The following is a 22,036-nucleotide window of genomic DNA, read 5'->3' on the forward strand; positions in this document are numbered from 1 at the left end:
TCAAGTGAGAAGTGCAGAAGAATTGTTCAACATTGCAGAATAACTGAATAAACTCTCTGACACTATAGTAGCTTCTGGAAATTCCAGTAGTATAATTTGTGTCCTGTATTTGGGTGAAGCAGGAAGAAATATTTTGAAGTCAATTTAATGCATGTGCCAGGTGCTTGGCTTAGCAGCCCTGAAGAATGAAGTCCAAAGCACAGAGCAGCATGGCTGTCCTATATATTCTGTCTCATTCTGAAGGTTATGCTTTCTTTAGAGACAAGAGAGTAATTTAATATCCGTGTTCATTCAGCCCCTGGCTCAAAGCCCACAGAATTGGAGAGAGAATATTCACCAATTTCAGTGGGCTGCGGTGTCAGCCTTCTGTCATTTGACTTGGTCCTGCAAGCCATTTCTCTGGTGAGTAATTCCGAGTAAGATGTTCTAGGACCACACAATTTGACTTCTTTTTCAAGACCAGGAGGGCAGAGAAATGCTGCATGTAGATGCGGATATGTATCCACTAGATAGACCCCCAACACATTTCTCACTTGCAACAATCCTGAGAACCTGAATTTGTCTTGCATTCTCTCAAATTCTTTCTTTCTTTCTTTCTTTCTTTCTTTCATTCTTTCTTTCTTTCTTTCTTTCTTTCTTTCTTTCGTTCTTTCTTTTTCTTTCTTTCTTTCTTTCTCTCTCTCTCTTTCTCTCTCATATAATGCTATCGTTTCAACATGTTTATACTCTTAATGCAGAAGAGAGTTCTTTATCTTTCAATAAATTTTGATTGGCTAATGCTACTAGTCAGGTCAATAGGAGCACTATGTGCAAGACTATCTCCAAACAGAGAATAGTTTTGTTAAGAAAAATCAAACCTTAATGTCTCTAATCAGACAGAGAAATAAAATTGTCCTGGTTTTACTCTAATCAGTGATGATTTTGCCATTGACTTCAGTGAAGCTGGTATTTCACCAGGACCATTCAATTTATTTTTCTAATATAAATCAGGTGAAAAAAGCAGCACATGGACAATAATTTGGCCTAGAAATATGTAAGTATTAAATCAGGGGGAGAAGGAATTGAACTTATTAAAGAATTCAATGATTTACAAAAGAAAAATTATAGTACATCATTTTTTTTCTTGGCCCTAAACACCACCAAGTTCTTTACTGATTTGAGTAACTAATGTTTGTAATATTTTCCTATGGACAACAGGGGGAAACCACATTATGGCTGTGACACGAATAATTGCTTTCCTACATTTACTTACTTTCTGCAGTAATAAATACGCATAAGGCTCAGTTTAAGAATTTCACAATATACTTAAATTTCTGATCAAGCTGATTTGAATTAAGTCCACCATGCTAACCTTTTTCAATAGAACTTTACAACATACTATAAAACTGTTGTTTAACCAATGCTTCCCATAATTGCCACCAATAAGTGATACCTTTTTATTGCTGTTAGAACACTCTGGGTTACCGTTTTCCAGAGATTGCTGCAGTAATCTGTACATAACTTTGTGTTATGTTGTTAATAATTGTATGGTTTTCTTTTTAGAATTCAGAAACTGGAAAAGTTTAAGAAAACATGCAAAATGCTGAGGATACACGTAAGTGAAATATTTAATGTCCATCATTCATAAAAGTTACATTGTTTACATAGGGTTCATTAGTATATAATAAAAATGTCATCTTAATGAAAGATTTTCTGGCAAGTCTTTTATATGTTAATTTGTTTAACATACGCTTTGGCTATACAGCTAAATAGGAATATATTTTAAAAAATCTTTCTGCAAATAGTTGCTTAACAGTTACAAAACCTCATTACTAAGAATTGGTTATTGTTACACTTGCTTGTTGGCTTGTAAAAATCATCTGTGATTTGGACTGGGAATCTTAGGACCAACTTTTTGTAACATACTTGCTCATTGCATAGTGACCATGTAAACAGCTCAGGGATCCACAAATTATATCCTTGTACTCTAAAAGTCATTGAGGATTTGACATACTGTACTGCCTATGTTTTCTTATATTGATGAAGAATCTGGGGATTGTTTTATTGTTGGTGCTGATGGGAATTCTTTTTAAAACATGTCAGTTTTATACAAGAAGTTAAAAAATTAAAAAGTTAACACCAAAAGAAATAGTTTTACATTGTGCAACAATATTGCTACCTCATTCTTTTTTCTTTTGGATATATATAACATATTGGAACTGCACTGTACTGCTTCTTTTCAAATGAAAAGTTTAAATTAGTTGGAACAATTAGCTATGTGTTTACATAAAGTTAACTATGTTTGCATCAAATAAAATGTTTATTAATGAAAGCTATTATACAAGAAACATCAAAGAGAAATTCATCATACAGAAATGTACACTATATGTGACAGATGGAAAAGTGCATGCAGATTTGTCTCATTTAAAAAAAAAAATCAGAAACAAGAGTACTAAAGTTACTGGGTTTTGATTCCTATGATCTCAAATGAGTGAAAAGTTCTCTTTGAATTTACAAAAATCCATTTAACAGATATGACTAGTACACATTAGCAAGCAAGCGGAATGAATGCACTCAGATTTTATTTTACAAGTACTTGTGCTTGACAAATGTGATTTTTTTTAAAGAAAAGTTTTCTTCAAATATGGGCTGGGTAGATTGCTGCCAGGTTGCTCTGGTTTTATACATAGTTTCTCTAAATTTGTTTTTAATACCACACAATTTGTTGAAGCCTTCAGTTCTGTTAATTAGACACCATAAAATAACATATGTTTTGTTAACATTCAGGAAATGACATCGAGTCTTTTATTTTTATTTTTTGGCTCAATAGATTTTTAAATGTATGATTATCATAACCTAATATTGTCTTTGTCTTCACTGCAGTGGATTTCCGATCAAACTTTTCCCCTTCTTTTAATACTTTAGGGAATTTTCAAACGTCGGGATGTTTGGCTGTAATGCCCCATGATTTGTTCTCCCTGAAAGAAATCATAGTGACAATTTATTAAACTACAGAGCAACCTGGCTTTTCGGGGTCTGCAATTCTATTTTGTGTTCAATATACCTAGCATTAAATCCTGATTCATTTCATCATAGTATTTAGGTTATATTTGTCATGCAATTACTTTAGCTGATAGTTTTCTGGCTTTTTTAGAAGTCTAAGACAGGGTTTCAATATCAAATCAGTGGGGCATTACTTTGCATGTTCAAAAAAGGAGGCTAAAAGGCTAAAATCTAAATTGCACCAGCAGTAGCATATACATTGAATATGAAGAAATTGCAAACCTAAGAAGGAACCATATTTTTAAATATTTTAAAGGCTGTGTTTCCGTGTTTAATACCAGTTGTTCACAGGTACCGTAAAAGCAAAGAGACGCACTGGTACATGTAGGCTTTAAATTAAAGAGGAAAAAAAACAAAAAACAAAAAAAACTGATGGGAAATAAAACTCCTTAGATTCAAAATGGTTTATTCACACAAATTTAATAGGATATATCACAATTGTTTGGTCCATAAATATTTAGGGGAAATAGTTTCTATACAATGCATTTATCAATAAACAAAGAAACATGGACAATTTTGCTAGACCACTTACTGTACTATAAACACGAAGCTCAATATATAAGATTATTGGATTTATCAACTATATCTGAAAGAGTGCACAACTGCTTTCTATGACATGTTTGTCCCCTCTAACAGGATACACCATAAAAAGAGTTTCAGAAATAAGAGGTAAAACAGTACAAAACTAGTGAGGTGTCAAAAGGGCTTAAAACAGTTAATTTAACAAACAACACATATATCCTGATTTTTCACAAACTTACTCCCAAGGTATATCATAAGGCACATAGTAGAACTGAGTTTTAATTAGTCTACTTAATAAAGTAGATCTCTAATACCATATATTGTTCTGTCAAAGAACAAAATTTATAAGTATCAATATTTTTACCTGTAAAAGTGTATTAATAAAGATCTCAGCCTTACCAAGGTCGTTTGGTCTGGTTAGTGGTAAATGCCCATAAGGTAATAGAAATAGGAAAAGTCAAGATTTAATATCCGTAGAAGATGATAACCATACTTGCTAAATATATAATGGCAAACACACCTTTCTTCTATTACAGTGTTAACATCTCTTCCATCATCTTTTTTTAAAAATAAGCTACTTTTCTGTGCTAATTTTCTAAAAACCCTGAGCAAAAATTACAATAATGCACTTTAATGTGGGCAGTGAACTGTCAATATGTAACCACACATTTATACAGCCAAAAAGGACACCTTTAAAATATATTAAATAGCCACTTTGACCACCAAAAAAGAGATTTGATGGTGTCTAAAAAGTGGGGTATATGTGCAAAGTTATTCTTAACAATCCACTAAAAGCAAGACATAGATCTTGACTGGTTTTTGTTCTGTTTTGTTTCTGAGACTCTTCACAATCTAATTGGTGTTCAACTACAATAAAAGGATACAAATGAACATTCACCACTGCCCAGACCATTCAGACTTTTAGCTTAAATAAAATTAAAAAAAGAAAGATCACTATTGTAAACTAAGAAATGTATTCAGATCAGCATCCACAAGGCTTCTGAGTTTATCTGTTTTAAAATTATTCACTGCCAATTCCCATTTTTGCTAACTTTTTTTCTTTTACACAAAGTTTAAAGCATTAAAGTATATTTTAGAGATATCAATGAACTAAAGATTTTAAGTTCATGTGTTAAAGTGTCTGATACAATCTCAGGAAACATCTAAAGTAAATTCAAAATAGTAATGAATAAATTGTACTGAAATCATTTACTTTAAACATCTTAATAAATTATATTTTGCTTATTTCCATTTTCCCTGAAAAAAAGTATGATTTACCAAAAACTCATTTTAACAGTACACATGCATATGTTTTCTTGGAAATTACTGTTAGCTTGCTCACTAAAGTAGCTGGGCAACCTCCTGTTTACTTTAATGGTATGGCATCAAGGTCATGTAGCAAACTGATGAAACTTTTTTTTTTTTAATTTTTTAATTCCAAATCAGAGCTGCTTGACAGACAAAAATTTAAAACCCTCCCTATGCAATATTTCAGATCAGTAGGACTCCTCACTTGAGTTGTTATTCTGCTGTTATTACTTTAATAATATTTTTATAGGGTTGAGCTCATTCTGGAGAGTGTTTTCCTCCAGATCTTGCCTCCTTAATGTAAAGGACACAAATGTGGAGACCAACAGCCTGATCCCGCCATCCTCTCCCACATGCATGCTCATCACCGGGTCCCTCTCTCCAAGCCCTCCATCCAGACACAGCTTTCAGCGGTGGCCAAGGATGTCTCAGCTGAGTGAAGAACTGGCAGAGGAGCATTTAACTATCCCAGTGAGACTCCCCAGTGCTCAGGGAGGATCAGGCTTGGGACTAATGCATTAGAAAAAAGCACTAGCACTTCCAGTCTGACTATTTCAGTGATTAGTTTAATTCATTTTGTACTCATTTTTCAACATTTAAAAAATAAATTGTACAGAAATTTTAGATGCATTATAAAAATAAAATTAAATTTGGGGTTAAGTGCTGTAAGTGAACATACAATCCTGAAGCAACATTCTTTTGGCTGTAATTAAACTGAATTTTATCTGGTTATCAAGGAGGGAAAAAGAATTTTTGTAGTAGTAGTAGTAGTAGTACTCATTTCTTTCAAGGTTCTGGAAATAAGTAACATACAGTTTTAGGAGGCACTTATTAGAATGAATCATAGCCTTCTTTGCAGTTGTTTGATGAATTTTAAAAATTTGAGTACAATTTAACAACAGTAAATGTTTGTTTATTATAGCAACATATTACTTCAAACTCATTTGCCAAGTGGCTGCAGATGCTACACATCAAGCTGTTTATTTTCCCAAATATTTTGTGGGTTTGTTATTTAAAAAAAAAGGCTTGAAAATAATAAAAATAATAATTATAATAATAATAATAAAGAAGAAGAGTAAGAATTAAAAAAAAAAATAAAAATGAAATGTTAGAAAAGGTTCGTTAAGGTAGTTTGTGAGGGGCTCCCGGATTCGTGGCTGTCCAAGTTAGAGGTCACTGATGTCACTACAGTGATAGTGGGATTGGTCAGGTCTGTTAAAGTGGTCGCAGTGCCGGGTGGAGTGAGTGCGCCGCTGTCTGCTGAGGGCGGTGCCGGAAGTGAGGTGCCATCAGCTTTATCGACACCCCCATTCTCCTGCCGCAAAAGGTTCCTTCTGAATTTGGCTCTTGCGTTTTGAAACCAAACCTGCAAACCAATCCCAATTGATTTCTTTACCGATGCTTGTTTTGTTTTGCTTATTTTTGTTTTTGTTCTTGCTTTTAAGTCATTTTTTGATGTTTGTTTTTGTGTGGCAAATCACCTAAGTCACTCTATATCTTCACTTGCTACTGGTGGTACTGACAGGCGGGACCCTGCGTACAAGGCCCAGTGCTACGGGTGTTCACTGGGATGTTGCAGCCCAGTGTGCTCATAGAGCAGCCTTAAGGAAAGTCTGCTCGCTCACTCACCCAAGGAAAGCAACTTTCTTGGTGGCCATGTAGTATATTCTTGGGTTGGGTAGGTAGGTCTGGGGTCAAGACACATGATAAAGATTGAGGCAAAGGGTGAATAAGCAGATTTTTGCCAAGGCTGAAAGTTTGTTTTCATCGCTTTAAATGACTGAAGAGGAAGGAGGGGTAGTTACACCATCCCTATCTACAGACTGTTGATATAGGTCACCTGGAGTTTCTGTTCTATAAGATTCACTGAAAATGTTTTAGGTGACATGTAACACAGACAATGAATTGCCGCTAATAGATTCTCCTTCTACCTTGATCACTGCCCTTCTTTGGCACTCTGCATATAACACACACCTCATTTTAACTTTACTGAGCTTGCACACACCATATAGGGATTTTTTTTTTAATGTAATTTGCTAGACTGTCCTTCACAGGGAAGTAACTTTTTACTATGTAGGCCCTTAATGATAACAGTTCTCTAACAGGCATTGAGAGAGGGAGCCAGCTGGTCCTGCAGGATCATATTGGTCAAAGCTTTCTTCCTACATATTGGGGGATCCGCTCACTGAGGGGCCACATTACCTACTTCAGGGGAGCCTGAAGGCTTCACCCAGTGTGTATAAAATTAGTAGATTTTCTACCTCCACCCTTAGTAAGGTCACCACAGAGAGACTACAGATCCCAGGATATCTACTGGGTTGGTAGACTCTGGAGACGGTTTCCTCATGTTGAGGATGCAACCAATTGCAAGTCACATTTTAGTATTTGGCTGCCTTGGGGTGGTAGGGCATATGTTCGGCACTCCTGCCATGTAATGCCATATCCCCTGCACACCCACTAGGGACATACCTAGCAAAAGTATTTCTACTTATATCATTATAGTTACACATAAGGGAAATGCTATTGACTGGCAGGGGTAGGGGAAAATTCTATCAAGCCTGTGATGTGGCTTCTTACCTGCAGAACTCTCTTGGTCAGGCCTGTTTTCTGGGCAAGCTGCTTGAGGTCCTTGGCATCTGGGTTGTGGTTGATAGCAAAGTAGGACTTCATAGTACGAAGCTGGTGGTGTTTGAAGGAGGTGCGCATGCGCTTTGTCTTCTGGGATGGGGGATAAGGCTGCTGGTCTCTGTCCAGGTGATCTGCCTCATTCTCATTACAACCTGTTCAATAAACAAAATGAAACAGGGAGTTAGCAGCCATGCATCATGTAGAATATATGGATCAAGGCAAAAATCTTGAGTCATGTACTCTTTGGAAGGAAATGAAACGAGGAAACAAGGAAGAAAGGAAGGAAACAAGAAAACAAGGAAAGAAAGAAGGGCTGAGATGGTTCAAGGATAAGTACAGATGTGATAATTAAATGAGACAAAAAAGATCCAGAAGATGACCTTTTCCTATTCTTAAAACATCCTATGTCCCCCGGGTCTGTACCTACTAAGGGCAGACTTAGAAAGTTCTCTCTCCTTTGGCATTTATTTTCAAACAAGTCCTTTCCCTGTGGTGATGGTTTTGCTGTGGGCATTCAAAGAGTCATTTGAAATCTCATTCAGATTTTGAAATCTCACTCACTGAAACACTACTGTCTTGAGAGAAGAAAAAAGGTCAAACCAGCATTTTGAATGTTCCTGAGATTTTCCCCCAAATCACACGCACCTATAAAAAGAGATGTACATCAGGAAAGTTTGTTATAACAGTTCATCAAGAAAGCATAAAATCTGGAGTTTTTTGCGGAAATGCTTTTGGACTTTGCCTGGGAGTTTATATGAGCTGCTCAAAGACCTTTGTCTGTAAAACATGTCTAGAAAGCAGTTGCATCAAGGCTTGATTCAGTCCCTCACTCTCAATCCTGATCAGCAATAGCTCTTAGTTGGAACTGATTTAGGACATTTCTCTAAGCAACCAACTAGTGGCTCAAAACTTTAAAAGATTTTCCCTGCTTTCCCTGATTCAGGATTTTAAAAGTGTCTATGAAAGATTAATTTGTTTCAGATTTTTATGGATGTGAATTGTGCACAAGAGTTGCAGCTGTTCTGGGACCATGGCATCATTGCTTCATATCAGGGAAAGGAATGACAGTATTGGCAAAGAAAAAAAAAAAAAAAGAAAAAAAAAAGAAAAAAGAAAAGAAAAAGTAAGAAACACATCCTATTTTTCTTTTCAGCTTAAAAAAAAAAAAAAAAAAAAAAAAGGTTACCAATTTATGGGATCTCATTTTATAAAGATCAGTCAACACAGGAGAAAATGGTGTCATCATAGAAGGGATTATTAATTAAAGAACAGCTAATTTAAAATGTTTCAAAATGTCTGTTAACTAGACAGTTTCATTACTTGCTCATTTGAATTTTTGATCTGCTTTCCAATGGTTATTGCGTTATTTACTAGGCCTAGTTGATCCCTATTTCTAAAAAAAAAAAGAGAGAGAAGGAGAAAGAGGGAAGGCACACAATACAGAGACTGATGTTGGCAGTGCTAAAAACAGAGGCAAAGCAACTTGAAAACAGAAGAAAATAAAAAGCTTCTTGAAGGTGTTTTCTCTTTTGAATTATAAGACAAGTCAACATGAACAGATGCTGGTAAGATAACACTTTGACAGAAAATCAGGTGAATATTTAATTATAGCCGGATTTGCTTCTAGTCTTGGGAAGAAGTACATCTGCACTTTCAAACAAAGTAAGCTGACACTTCTGAAAATACCAGGAGTTGAAAGTTGCCTTAAAAACAATTTCAGACTAGATTTGGCTTGTATTTACTACCTGTTTTCACAAGTAATCATACTGCCTTCAGTCAAACTATTTGGGCCATAACTTATGAGCTGACATAAATCAGAGTACCAGAATTCAGTCCTCAGGTTTTACTTCAGAGAGTTGCAAGCTGTTCGTTTGTGGTTTTTTCCTTGGGTCGCTCAAGTTTAGAGGAGCAACACAAACTTCCTTGGGCTCCTCTATCCTGCTTACTGCCTTTGTTTCTGTGATCTGCTTTTTGATCTGTGATCTACTTTATTTTGGCTTTTATTTTCATGAGAAAATGGGAAGAGGGCTCCAAGCACCCTCAGACAATCCTAGTTTATACAATTATTACCTTGCTCTCTATTTTATGTGGGTGAAACAGCACTATGTGGTTTGGCCACATCATAGAGCAGAGTTTTACACTATTGCCTGGAGAAGTAAGGGAAAGCACAAAATCGGGCAAGACTATTGCTCATTTCTTTGCAGTGGGATTGGGGGGTTGTTTAATTCTGCTTTGGAAAGAGCTAGAACAGTTTTATTGCCAAGAATTCTTCAAGTGAACTCTTCATAGTCTTTCACACACACACTCATATATATATAATGAAATAAAGTAAACAGCTCTTTGAGCAACAGCTGTGTAAAATATTTTCCTAGGGAAATCTTCTTCACCATCTCATTTCTATATCCTGTGGGCTGTAAGTCAACACGGTTTCCCTCAAAATACATATTAATTCTATGATATAAGAGGTAATACAGAGAAAGCTTTGAATGTTTTAAGTACTTTTGAATAGTTTCTTCCATTTTTCACATTAATTCCAGACAGCTTACAGGTATGAATAGCTTTTACCTCATAACATTTTGAGTTATTTATTGTTGTGTTTCCACTTTACAACCGAGGAGCTGAGAAACAGAAATTAAACTACTAAACAAAATACAGAATAGAAAAACTTGTTGTAGATCCGGCAGCAGAATCTGATTTTCCGTTTTGGCCCTGTGCTCAGCTCCCCTGAAACAAAACGCACACACAAATCGGAGCCAGGTGCCACCAGATCGCTTGTGAATACGATATTTTCATGCTTAGCTGAAGTTTTTCGCTGCATCAGAGTTAGTGCAGCGTTTGGGCTTTTGAAGTCTGATTGTCGTATCGGTGTAAACACCCTCGGGCATGACCGTTCCGGTGGGATACCGGTTGGGTGTAGGGCGGAACTCAGATCCCTGGTTCTCGCAACTCCGGGGCGGAGCGCTGCTCCCCGGCCGGGGGTGCTTCACCCCAGAGAGGCCGCGTGAGGGCTCCGGGCCGGGAGCGGAGCGGAGCGGGGAGCCGCGCCGGCTCCGCGCAGCCCCGCCGGCCGCTCGGCCCAACCGCGGTGCGGGGCAGGCGGCGCCGGGGCTGCCGCTGTCCGCCGTGCCCGGGAGGAAGGGCCCGCCTGCGGGCTGCGGCCGGGGGTCCTGCTCTAGATCCTGCCCGTGGCCCGCTTCTCCCTCGGAAGGAGGCAGTCATGTATCCAACATTTCATTTTCTGTAGACCGGTTGCCCTTTGTGAATGATTACGTGCAAGAGGAGTTACTGAATCACAGGGCAGGGAACGAAAAATGCGTGTAGGAAAGTGGCTGCCGATTATTTAGAGGGTTTTTTTTTTTTTTGGGGGGGGGGGTGTGGGTTGGGTTTTTTTGTTGTTTGGTTGTTTTGGGGTTTTTTGGTGGGTTTTTTTTGTTGTTTTGTTTTGTTTTTTTTTTTTTCTTTCGAGAAGCGATTTCATCTACTGCAGCTCATTTCGTAACTCAGAGATTCGTTTTGCTCCCCCTGGACCCGGAGCACAGTGGGTCAATGGGCTGGAGTCGTTTGCACCGGATGCGCAGTTTGGCTGCAAACTGTATTTTCTCGAGATCATGTGTCAACCCTGGACATTGCTAGATAATACTTAACAAAAATAAATCACGGCCCTAACAGATCAAGTTTTTCAGATATCGAGCCTGAGCCCAACGCATCAGATTCGAGCGTTTGTTGGGTGGTTGAGGGTTTTCCTCCCTCTCCGCTGCCCAGAGGATTCTGTGGAATCATAATGCAGTGAGCTGTACTTTCATAACGGGTAGTGCTTTTTAATCTCCCTTGGAGTCAGCGGTACATCTTAAATGCCCCGTTGTTGAAAAGAAGGAGAGTTGTACGACTAGCACAGAAACCGTGACAGCCTTCGCGCGTGATGTCTCTCTTGAGTCCTGCCATGAAGTTTAGGGGGTGTTTTATCATACCCGCAACTTCTCATCTTCCCCTAATTTCTGCTCCTAATTCTAACGATAAATTCTCCCTGGAAACATGTCCCTGCGGGGATGGGGGAGTGCGGGCGGGCCAGGGGGGGGATCCAGGCCGGCAGCGGGGCAGGGGCCGTCCCCGCCGGAGGCCAGGGCTGAGCGCGTCCCGGCCGCGCAGCGGGCTCCCTGCAATCCGCGGCCTTCGGGGTTGATTGGAAACCGCTCTGTAGCCAGGGATTCCAATGTCATCTTCAATTAACAAGGAACAATTAGCGCAGTGATTACCCTGGCTCCAAGGTCTACGCATCAGAGGAGATGAAATAGCCTTGCACAGCTACCCAGTTCCCAGCTGAACCCGTTTCACAAGCAGCCCCCGAGGAGGGGCCGGGGGGGCGGCGGATTGTTTCTGAATCTCAATGTCTCCGGGCCGAAAGCGGTGCACTCTTATCGACCTGCGTTTGTGGGAAGGGGAGGCCCTGACCCACCCTCCCGGCTCCCCGGCGGGGCCAGCGGTTCGCAGCGCTCCGCCGCTGCCCGGGCCGGAGCTCCCTGCCCCGACCGGCCGCTCCCCCCTTCCCCGGGAAACACCTTGCACCCCTCTTGCTTCCCACACCCTTCTCGCCTCGTTACCGTCCGCGGGGAGCTTCAGTTCCGCTAAAGTAACGTTCGGAGGCGGTAGCTTGTCACTTCGCATTTACCCTTGCTGCTTTCGTCTGCCACCTAATGCAACTGCTTAAACTGCTCGATCATACCTGAAACTCCTTTTTACCTTTGGCCCTTAACGCTGTGTTTAGACACGGCTTGGGCACTTAAGTGACTGCAGTTAGGGAAGATACTTTACACAGGGCAACACTTGTTCCCTTTCTACCGTTGAGAGAGCAGAAACCGTTCCCCTTAATTACATTTGTTAGGGCTTAGTTACAGTGAACAACATTTATTCGTTGGCCTCTTGTACAGTTTGATTTTTTATATGCCCATAAACCGGAATTATTTAGCCTGAAGAATTAATTACTGTAAATTGAATATCTATACCGAGTTTTGTGCATACTGCATTAGCATTGAAGGAGCCATATACTATAACTTTTATTCTATTTTTTTCCCCTGATCTGTTTGATTGCTTCTAATTTGAGGTCTAACTGGTGAAGTGCTTTTTGCTAATAAATACCAATAATGACAACAGTATCTCTGAGATTCCTATGAAGAAAGAACTATGTGGATTTGGGGTTGGGAATTTTTTCTTCCTGTTTTTGGTGGTGTGGGTTTTTGGTTTTGTGGGTTGGGGGTTTTTTTGGGGGGGTTGGTTGTTTTGGGTTTTTTTTGTTTTGTTTTTTTTTGTCTTTACCCTGGGAAGTGGCTAAGTTTGGGTGTTTGACATTAATGGGCAAAGACAAGCTTTGAGGAGGACTGCTGTTAGCTTTCCTGCAAACGCTCCAACCCTCAGAGGGCTGTTTGTTTGATTTTCCAATGTTTAGGCAGGCTGTGGCCCGGCCGAGCTGCCCGCGCAGTGCCTAGCTGAGGGGAGGCCCGAGAACGCGCTTTGCAGCAGAGCAGAGGGAGGGTCGGCGTATGTTTCCCACCTGAGTTGTAGTTGACGATGTCCACTCCCAAGGCAGGGCTCTTTCGTTTCCTGGGCCTCCCCTTCTGGACTGTGCCCGTGCCGTTGAAGTAAGGCAGGGCCAGCCCTCCGCTCTTGGCAGCCAGCTCGGTGTAGCTCAGCTGAGGGGGATACTCTCCTTGCAAAAGGGACTCAAAGTGGGCCCTGCAGTAAACCAGGTTGTCCTTCATGCCAAAGTGATCGCCTGTGGTCAGAGTCTTGTTGCAGGTGGTGCAGGTGAAGCAGCTCAGGTGATAAACCGACTCCCTGGCTCTCATGACCATTTCGGAGGCTGAGATCCCAAGGTGGCAGCGGGCACATCTCTGCACGGAGAACCTTCTGAAGGAAACACAAAAGTGGGCATCAGCTAGAAAGGTAAAGGCTCACCTTGGCCCGGCGCCGCCCACCGTGCCCCCGGCCGCGGGGAGCCTGTCCCCGCCGGGGTCGCGCCCCCCCCCCCCCCCCCCCCCCCCCCCCCCGGCCCGACCCTCGCTGCCGGCTGTGGCCCCTGGCTCGTCCCGAAGAGCGCCGCGGAGCAGCGCCGGGCCCGGGGCAGCCACCTTGCGCTTTCTGCCAAGTTGACCTACGCGCTCAGGACTCCTGCAAAAGCCCCCCCGCCGCCCGTGCGCACCAAGAGCGGCGAACCGGGGCGGGGGGGGAATCGATCCCTGCTCTCCTGGCATTCCTGTGAAGACAAGAAGGGTCCGGGGAGATGAACCCCAGGAAAGCCGAAACGCAGGGATAAACAGTGCCCGCTCCGGGGGCCCGGCCCCTCCGCGGGCAGCCGCGGGGCTGGGCAGGGGCCGGTGGGCTCCGCCACTGCTCCTCTCGCCGCGCCAGCCCCGGGGCAGCTGCCCGGCCGGACCAACAACGGGCAAGCTACGGGCAGCAGGAAACTTTTGTCGGGTCTCACACTGACATTTACGGAGGGAAACCGCGGGGCAGCGGGAGACACGAGGTCTTCTCTCGTTCCTTGGCCCGTTTTGTACCGCCACACACTCCCCGCCGGCGTGTCCCCTGCCGACCCGCTCAGTTATTAAACGTGCGAGGCTTTTCGGAGGGGTCACGTTTACAGGATTAAAGAATCGTTGACTGCGAAAAGCTACCTTTGAAAGCCCGTGTGGAGAAAAGAGCGTTTCGGTTCGTAACGCCTTGCGAGGGGATGTGCTTTTGAACCCGTGGGGACTGATTGCTGTACCTGTAGTAATCCTCCTTGCAGTAAATACTGCCGTCCTTGGCAAAGCAGGTGAGTTCTGACTCCAAAGCCAGTTTACATTCACAGCATTTAAGACACCTGAGGTGCCATTGTTTGTCAACAGCCAGCAGGTAATATCTGTCTGAGATCTTCCCTCCACAACCAGCACACAAAGCAGGCTTCTCGGGGCTCATGGGGGGCATGTTCTGCAAAACAACCACACCATAAGGGGATGAGACAGGGAGAGACAGACTGACAGGCGGGCAGGCAGGGCTGGGGATGAGGTCCTGTGCAGGGCCCGGGGCTTGTACAAAGACACTGCTCTCTGAGACCAAACTCCCGGCTGGAAGTTCGAGGGGAACCTGGGACAGTCCCCGCCAGGAAGGTATTTACCGCCATTCAGCTTTCGTGTTTATCTCATTAAACCTCTCCTAACGATATAATGTTATTTCAGTATGTGGAGGCAACTGATCAGGCCTCAGTAAGAAAAGCAGAGCTCATTATTTTCCCAGGTCCCAGCTGAACTCTGTAGCTTCCCCGTTACTTTAGGGTTTTCATCCTGGAGTGCTCCACAAGAAAGGCATTTTAAAGTAGGAAAATACTGGTTTGCTGCACCAAAAGTTTATGGCAGGGGGTGCAAGCTTGCACCTATTTTCTCGTAAATTTCACTCGTGCACAAAGCAGCCCAAACCCCATCTCTAAAGAAAACCAGGGCGTTTAAAAGAGAAGTAAGAGAAAGGAGACAGGTGAATGGTGTAAAGAACAGTGAGCATGAACACTCGCCGCCCAGGCCAGGGACATGGACAGAAAGATGGCACAGTCTGGTTTCAGCTAAAACTAGCGTCTTTTCATCAGCAAACTTCTGCGAGTCCCCATTAATCTGCTCCCCACGAGGAGTGTCGCTCGGGACAAAGGGAGACGGAGGGACGGCAGAGACAAAAGCTTTGCCATGAAACTTGGGACAGCATTTGCTGATAAACTAACCGGGGGGGAAAAAAAAAAAAAAAAAAGTCTCGAACATCTTATTCTAAAGTCGCAACCGTTTTAAAGCGGCGCCTCCACATTCACTTTCCAACCTGGAGCTGTGTTCCTCGACCCCCATTTTTTTTTTTTTTTCAGCAATTGAAAAGGCGAGTTGAATTTACATTGCAAATCCCCATATAACAAAGCGGGAGTTTATTTAAGAGAAGGGGGGAAGGACCCTATGGCTCAGAGCAGATTTCCAGGCCGTTACTTTGTGTGCAGAGCCTTGTGCACGATCGGCGGAAGCCCTACAAGTTGGAGAAAGGGAGATCTCGCTTTGCACGAAACGCAGCGTGACGCTCGGTTTCTCCGCCATCCCTTAGCACACTTACTCAGACTTTGGTCCTTTGACTAAGAAAAGAGGAGATGTTACTGCTAAGCAAAGTAGTCGACGGGCATAACATTCAGAGAGAGCAGTGCCTCTTTGTATCAATCCCCCGCTTCAGACCAAAAATGGGTACGAAAAATAAGCGGTCGCGGTTTGTGGATTAATTTAGGAAGTGCCAGGGATGAAAAAAAAAAAAAAAAAAAAAAAGTCAAGTACACCTCAGAAAAACTCCAGCTTCAGCCCTGCTCGGACGGGGCAGAGTGGCCGCAGCCAGCCGAGCAGGGGCAAAAGGCTGCTTGGCTGGAAGGACCCGTTCCCGCTAGGATTTAAAATCTTTTCCCCCGTTACCCCAGAGAGCACACGCATCGACAGTGACGAGACCAAGGGGCAACTGCTCCTGGCCAGCGCTACGGCCAGGTTTATAGGGAGCCCCGGGAGGGCTTCCACAAACGAGGGGTGGCAGGGAAGGGGCAGGGGGGGAATCAGCCTCCTTCTCTCCCCCAGAGCCAGGATCTGTCCCGGTGCGGGTCCATGCTTGCAGGGATTCCCTTTCAAAGAGTGCCAGCTCCTTTCTTACCGTTTCTCGGCCGTTCATCTGTCCCCCTTTGGCCAGGCGGGACTCGGTCTTGGATCGCCTCTCCATTTCCTCCATGATTCCTTGGATATGGCCTCCGGAGATCCCGTGGAAAAGCATGGCTGGGGGACGGAAAGGACAAGTATTTTCTTCTGCTCTGCACCCCACTATTTCCATATACAGACCCCAGAGTCTTTAGATCATCCAAAACGTTTACACCGAGGCGCACAGCGCAGGGAGGGAGGTTGCAATAGGAGCTTCTCTTTGCACAAACACCGAGGGCTTCCTGAAGATGTGCAGAAAACAAACAAGGGGGAGAAAATGTAATAATAATTAATTTTAAAAATAAAATAATAAAAGCGAGCTAAAGGATCTGTTACTGTTCTGGAGAGCTGGGGCTCCTGACTGGAGAGACTTGGGCCTGGGGCAGTAGAATCGGTCGGGAAAGGATATAGTTTTGAATACAAAGAAAGCAAAAAGAAGTGCTATTTTCAGCAGTCCCTGGTTGCTTTAAAGTTCCCAGTGCCTGTAGGTTGGATTTGGGACTGCTGCTTTCCGGAGCTCTGTCCAATTTGTTAAGAGACTAAAGCCAGCCCATTTTTGATAATTTAGTAGGAGGAGTTCTCTCCCTTGAGCTGCCACTGATTTTTATTCAGACAACAAAGACCTGTCATACTCCTCTCAACCCCTAGTGATGGGCAAGCAGTGACAAACAGTGCAGTCGGGGCTGTGGGTGGGGTGGGGTTTACTACCTCCTCCAAACACGGAGTCCCGGGAGTTGGCGGCGGCGGCGCCTGGCGAGGGGCAGGGCGGCCCGGGGGCCCCACTCCCCCGGGGCCGCGCCGCGCCGCTCCGCGCTGGGGGAGGCTCCGCTCCGCGGCCACTCGGGTGGGCACCGCCGCTTCTGGCTCTGCCGCAGGAAGGGGGCGGGAGCACCGGCCCTTGTGGGGCAGCCGAGGCGGGACGGAGCGGCCAAACCGCTCCCCTCGCCCCGGGCCCGCCCGGCCGCGGAGCGGGTGTTTGGGCGGGACGGCGGGCGGCGGCAGGAGGGGACGGCGTCGCCCGGCCGGGTCCCGGGCGGATCGAGCGCTTCCCGGGGCTCTACCCACCCTGCTGCCACCGGGGAGCATCCCCCAGCGGGACCTCCGGTACTCTCCGCGGGCAGACCGCGGGGCCAGCCCCGGCCGCCGACGGGGCGGGAGGGAGCGGGGACGCCCTGGCGGGGCTCTCCCCTCACCCGCTCCCCGGCCGCGGGCTGCGAGGGGTCACGGTGTGCAGGGGACGGGGCGATGCATTCCTTCCAGGCTAATCTCTCTTTCTTCTCCCACTCCCCTCCTTTTCCCTTTTTCTTACTTACTTTTCACACCACTCTTCCACGCCTTTCCCTGGAACAGCTGCCGGCTGTTTCCTGACACCTCGATCCCTACTGAAGGATCTTCCTGGCGGCAGTTCTGCGCTCCCCGCTCCCTGGGGGACGCTCCACACCAAACCCGAGCGCCACTAGTGAAAGAAGTACCCCAGCCCCCACTTCCTTTCCAAAGCATCCCAGAGACATCCTCAGGGGCTCCTCGAGTCACCTCTTCCATGTAACCCAAGATTCAGGCAGCCAGTTTCCTCCCTTCTCTTTCTCCCTAAGTAGCTAAAATTAATGTTATTTGCAGATTGAATGTTGCTACATTCCTCTGAGTGCCAGAATACAGCTCATAAAACAAAATTTCACACAAAGATGAAGTCAATCAAGTGAAATAAGCCGGGATTTTTTTTCACTGTTGGCACACTAGACCCTGGACAGCAGGGCTGCTATTTACTGTAAGTAATGTAATTAGCCCTTTTGGATGGAAATCAATGTGTTGTATGTGTGTGTGTGTTTTAATAAGAGAGTAATAGCTATAAAACCGACGAGACTCAAAGGGGTGAGGGAATCTCCCTTCAAACGGGTAGATCCCTCCACAAGCCGTAGTCTCCTACAGAGCATTCCCGGTCTGGGAAGGAAAAAAAAAAAAAAAAAAAAACCAACCAAAAAAAAACCACCAAAAAAACCCCAACACTGTGGGGGGGGAAGGAGGAGGGAGACATAGGCTTTCCTTGGAGAAAACAAGTCAATTAGCACAACAAGCCATCAGGAAAAAAATAAACAAGGTGATTCATCCGGGATACAGGAGCTGTTTGCTGGGGATCCCCCTCCTCCCCGTCGTCCCTCCGTCGTGCCCCGGCTGTGCCGGGAGAGGGGCGAGGTTGCGTCCCTCTCGCCCCGGTCCCGCGGGGCAGCGGGAGCGCAGCCGCAGCCCAGAGGGGGCTGCGCGGCCCGGGCGAGCCCCGTGGCGGGGCCGGCGGCTTCGCGGAGCGCCTGGGGGGGCAGTCGGCCGCGCTCGGGGGGGATGGGGGGTGCTGCCTGCACGCTCTGCGCCCTCGGGGGCCACCGGCGTGCGCCTGCCTGGCGTGGGTGAGTGCGGTGGCTGCCGGCCACTGAAAAAAATCTCACCTGGAGACGCCTTTATTTCTAATAGTTGCAATGTGATCGTTCCACTCTGCCGGCACGTTCAGGGCTTCTTGTTTGGTTTGTTGGTTTTTTTTTCCCTTTGAACGCAGCGTTCCTTTATTCCCGTTCGGATGTTTTGTCAGGGGTAACTCAGTTTCGGGTCGCGTCTGCCCTCTTGTAAATGATGCGCATTTCCCGTGGCGCCCGCCTTGCCAAAGCCCCGCGCCCGTGCCGGTCAGAGCCACCCGCCGACAGCCGCCCGCCCGCTAGGGCCGGGCCCCTCGGAACCGCCGGTCGTGCCGGGCTGAGGACGCTCAAACTCATCGCGCCCGCCGGGAGCGGCGAGAGGAGGGGTTTGGGGGGAGCCCCAGGGGGGGCGCTGGGCCTAGCTCCCTCCGGGCGGCTAAAGGGGGGATACTGCGCCCCCGAAGCGGGCTGGGCTCCCCCCTCGGGTGCTCCGAGTGCGGGCGCAGCTCCCCTCTCCTCCCGCTTGACCCATACGTGCTGTCGCGGGTTCACGGGAACACCGACTGCAGGTGTCCGAGCCAGAGCCACCAGAAATACCGCTCCTTAAATTCCCATCTCTACCTTGGCTCGGCGGCGCCGTTAGGAATAATTGGGCAGACTCATAACAAAACTCAGAAATGACTGAACTTCCTCCGCTTGGGCACACTTAATTAATTAGAGGGTCTTTTCTTTCTGCTCCATCAGGTACGGTTAAGGATACGCTGCTGGCTACTGCCGCTCCGGTAAAGGAGGCCAGGGCTTTCCAAGGCGTTTTCTGATTAACGTCCTAACGTTGGAAGACCACTTCTTACCTAAAGGGACACTAAAAGTTTGTTGCTAGCATCAAACATGACTTCTCCGTTTCCATACGGCCTGTAGGAGATCAAGGTAAATCTATTTCAATGTTCCTGCGATCTCCTTCCTCGCTGCAAACCCCAGCTCCTCTGCTCCAAGGCAGGCTGGTAGCGGGAGGTTGCCATCGTCGCACGGGGGGCTGGCTACAGTTTTACTGGTTTGCTTGAGGGGGAGGGGAGGGAGAAAAGCCCACAGAGAACACGACAGGGAATCTAAAATCCAAATCTACCGGTTTATCCCCCACGAATCCATCTGCATTAACGCTTTGCCTCTGAACGGAGCTTCCCATCGCAGGGTGCTCTGATCTCTCGCCGCAGCGTTTTGGGAAGGGTGTCTGATGTGCACTGGTCGGGATATTTTAGTAACATGGCAGGCGCTCGCAGGTTTTTCGCTTGCTGTAAGGCTGCACCCAGACTCCCCAGGCTAAGGAGGATGAGGGGCACACGTCGCTAGTGGGGGTCCCAGCGGTGAAACCCTCTTCCGCGCCCCGGCCGCAGCCCTGCCCGGAGCTCCCGCGGCCGGTCGCCCCTTCCCAACCAGCCCGTGCCCGGGACAGATTCCAGCATGCGATCACTGGGATCCGCTTGGCTACAGAGTCCTCCTTCTTCCTGGCCACGGGCTACGCTCTAAAGCCTATTACAGCGTGAACGATCTTGTGTTTAGTTCTGAGGCGTTAGGAGAAGCCCTACATGCAAATTAATAATTGACCAACAATAATTAGAAGGAAGGGGAGGGTATTCAGGCGGGGGTGTGGGGGTGGAAGGAGGGGGAGCGATGTGAACGGAACTGATTTGGATTTAGTCTGTCCTAGATGAGGCCACTGCGTGTCCCGGGCTGCGGGCGCCGGGTCAGCTGCCGCCGTCGCGCAAGGGCAGCAACACTTCACACCGGCTCCGGCAGGTACCTGAACTTCCCAAGACACTTCCAGTTTAATCATTTCCAGAAATTTAAAGAGCGTAGTAATAACAGCAACAGGATTACGATCCTGTTGCCTGCGAGTCGAGTGGTTAAAGCCAGGTCTATTTTTTAAAAAGCTATTTTCTGCTCTACGAGCTTGTGGTGGAGTACAGCGCTATTAATGATCAACCTCATCTCTTTGTGAAGTCCGCGGCTTAGTACAAGCAAGCGAGACACAAAGAAGGACAATCTGAATAGAGTTACATCTCTCGGCGTTGGCATCAAATGTAGCTAATGTCGTTTTCAGCTTCTAAATGTGTTGAGTTTTTGAAAAAGCCCATTGCTTAAAATTCCACTTTGGTGTCAGAAACAACGTATTTTACCATCCCCATCTTTCTCCTGCCTCGAGTCCTCTCGAGTGTAGCGTAGAGCAACTTTCGGGTTATGGCGTTAGAGCGCAGAGGAAAGCCGGGGCCCGGAGCCCAGCCCCTCTGCTCCCCGCCAGCCTGCGCCTAACACCAGCGCGGGGGGGCTTTCACCGCAAACATCACCGAATTGAAACACCCAAACCTCCGTCGTGCTTGCATCTCCCGGTAATCTGAAAACATGGAAATTAAGACACGTAGCCATTCGCTTAAGGAGATGATATTTAAATAATAAGCAATTAGGTGCTTTGCATAGTAATCCTAGACACACATCTCCATCGCCAAACGCCGGGATGACCACGAACAAGTGATCACACAGCCAGAAGAAAGCAGGAGAGGCGGATTATTGTCTAACACGGAACTATTCACCGCCAAGGACCTCAGCATTGTTAGCTTCTTACTTGTCTGATATTAACCGCTAATCGTTTTGGCACTCCTGTTGTAATTAAGCTGTTGGAAATTATCATATTTTGCTGCTTTTGAAAAGCACTCCCTTACAGGCTAGATTCACAGAAATGGAAAGAAGCCATTCCATTTAAAAAAAAAAAAAAAAAAGAGAAAAAAAACAGGCTTTGCTTTTTTTTTTTTTTTTTTTTTTTATTGAGCTGAATGGCTCAGTCTTCCCAGGCTGCTATTTTTCTAGATTAAAACACAGATGCACCAAATGTTGTCTGCGAATACACCTGGGGAAACGACCATTCTGTGTTGTTTAAAAAAAGAAACACCCCGCAAATGACATCCGCAAATGAGGTCTAAATAGCTGCATTGCTAGCAAAGACTCATGCAGGAGCTTACCTTGAGACCTTAGAAGCTTCTTCCAAAATTGTACCCTCCTTAATGAGTGATGAGGGATGGGTTTTGGATGTAGAAGAGACGCAATGATCTAGCCAGTAGATGGAGGTTGTTCCTTGTTCCTAGCAGAGGATCCCTATGTTAATTAAAATAAACAAGCTGCTTGGTGGAAAGATTTTTTTCCCCCTCTCTCTCGCCCCCCCCCCCCCCCCCCGTACATAGCCTCTAATATAGAATTGAAATTAATTTCTAACCTCTGACCTCTCACAAACATACAGTTATACCTGCGTTTTATTTTCTGTTTGTTTCGAAATATTTTCCAAAACAAAATAAATAAAAAGGAATGAAAGAAAATATAAATCCCACCTCTCAGTTTTGGCTGGTTTGCTGGATTTTCTTG

General features: G+C 45.5%; 1 protein-coding gene across 3 annotated transcripts; it reads right to left on the reverse strand.

Moving 5' to 3' along the window:
• Positions 1-1,635: 1,635 nt before the first annotated feature.
• Positions 1,636-21,693, reverse strand: LHX9 (LIM homeobox 9). 3 transcript variants are annotated; one of them, XM_074908221.1, is made up of 6 exons: positions 21,640-21,693; positions 16,186-16,468; positions 14,261-14,463; positions 13,046-13,401; positions 7,450-7,652; positions 4,769-6,238 (listed from the first exon to the last, which is right to left on the reverse strand). In XM_074908221.1, exons 2-6 carry the CDS (start codon positions 16,357-16,359, stop codon positions 5,981-5,983), a joined length of 1,194 nt encoding a protein of 397 aa, XP_074764322.1. In that variant the 5' UTR covers positions 16,360-16,468; positions 21,640-21,693; the 3' UTR covers positions 4,769-5,980. The 3 variants fall into 3 exon arrangements, with proteins under 3 accessions (XP_074764323.1, XP_074764322.1, XP_074764321.1); XM_074908220.1 differs by lacking the exon at positions 21,640-21,693 and adding an exon at positions 17,540-17,768 and having other exon boundaries at positions 16,186-16,304; XM_074908222.1 differs by lacking the exons at positions 4,769-6,238; positions 21,640-21,693 and adding an exon at positions 1,636-2,957 and having other exon boundaries at positions 16,186-16,822.
• Positions 21,694-22,036: the final 343 nt, after the last annotated feature.

Source organism: Athene noctua, chromosome 5 (assembly GCF_965140245.1).
Source record: "Athene noctua chromosome 5, bAthNoc1.hap1.1, whole genome shotgun sequence".
Taxonomy (NCBI): domain Eukaryota; kingdom Metazoa; phylum Chordata; class Aves; order Strigiformes; family Strigidae; genus Athene; species Athene noctua.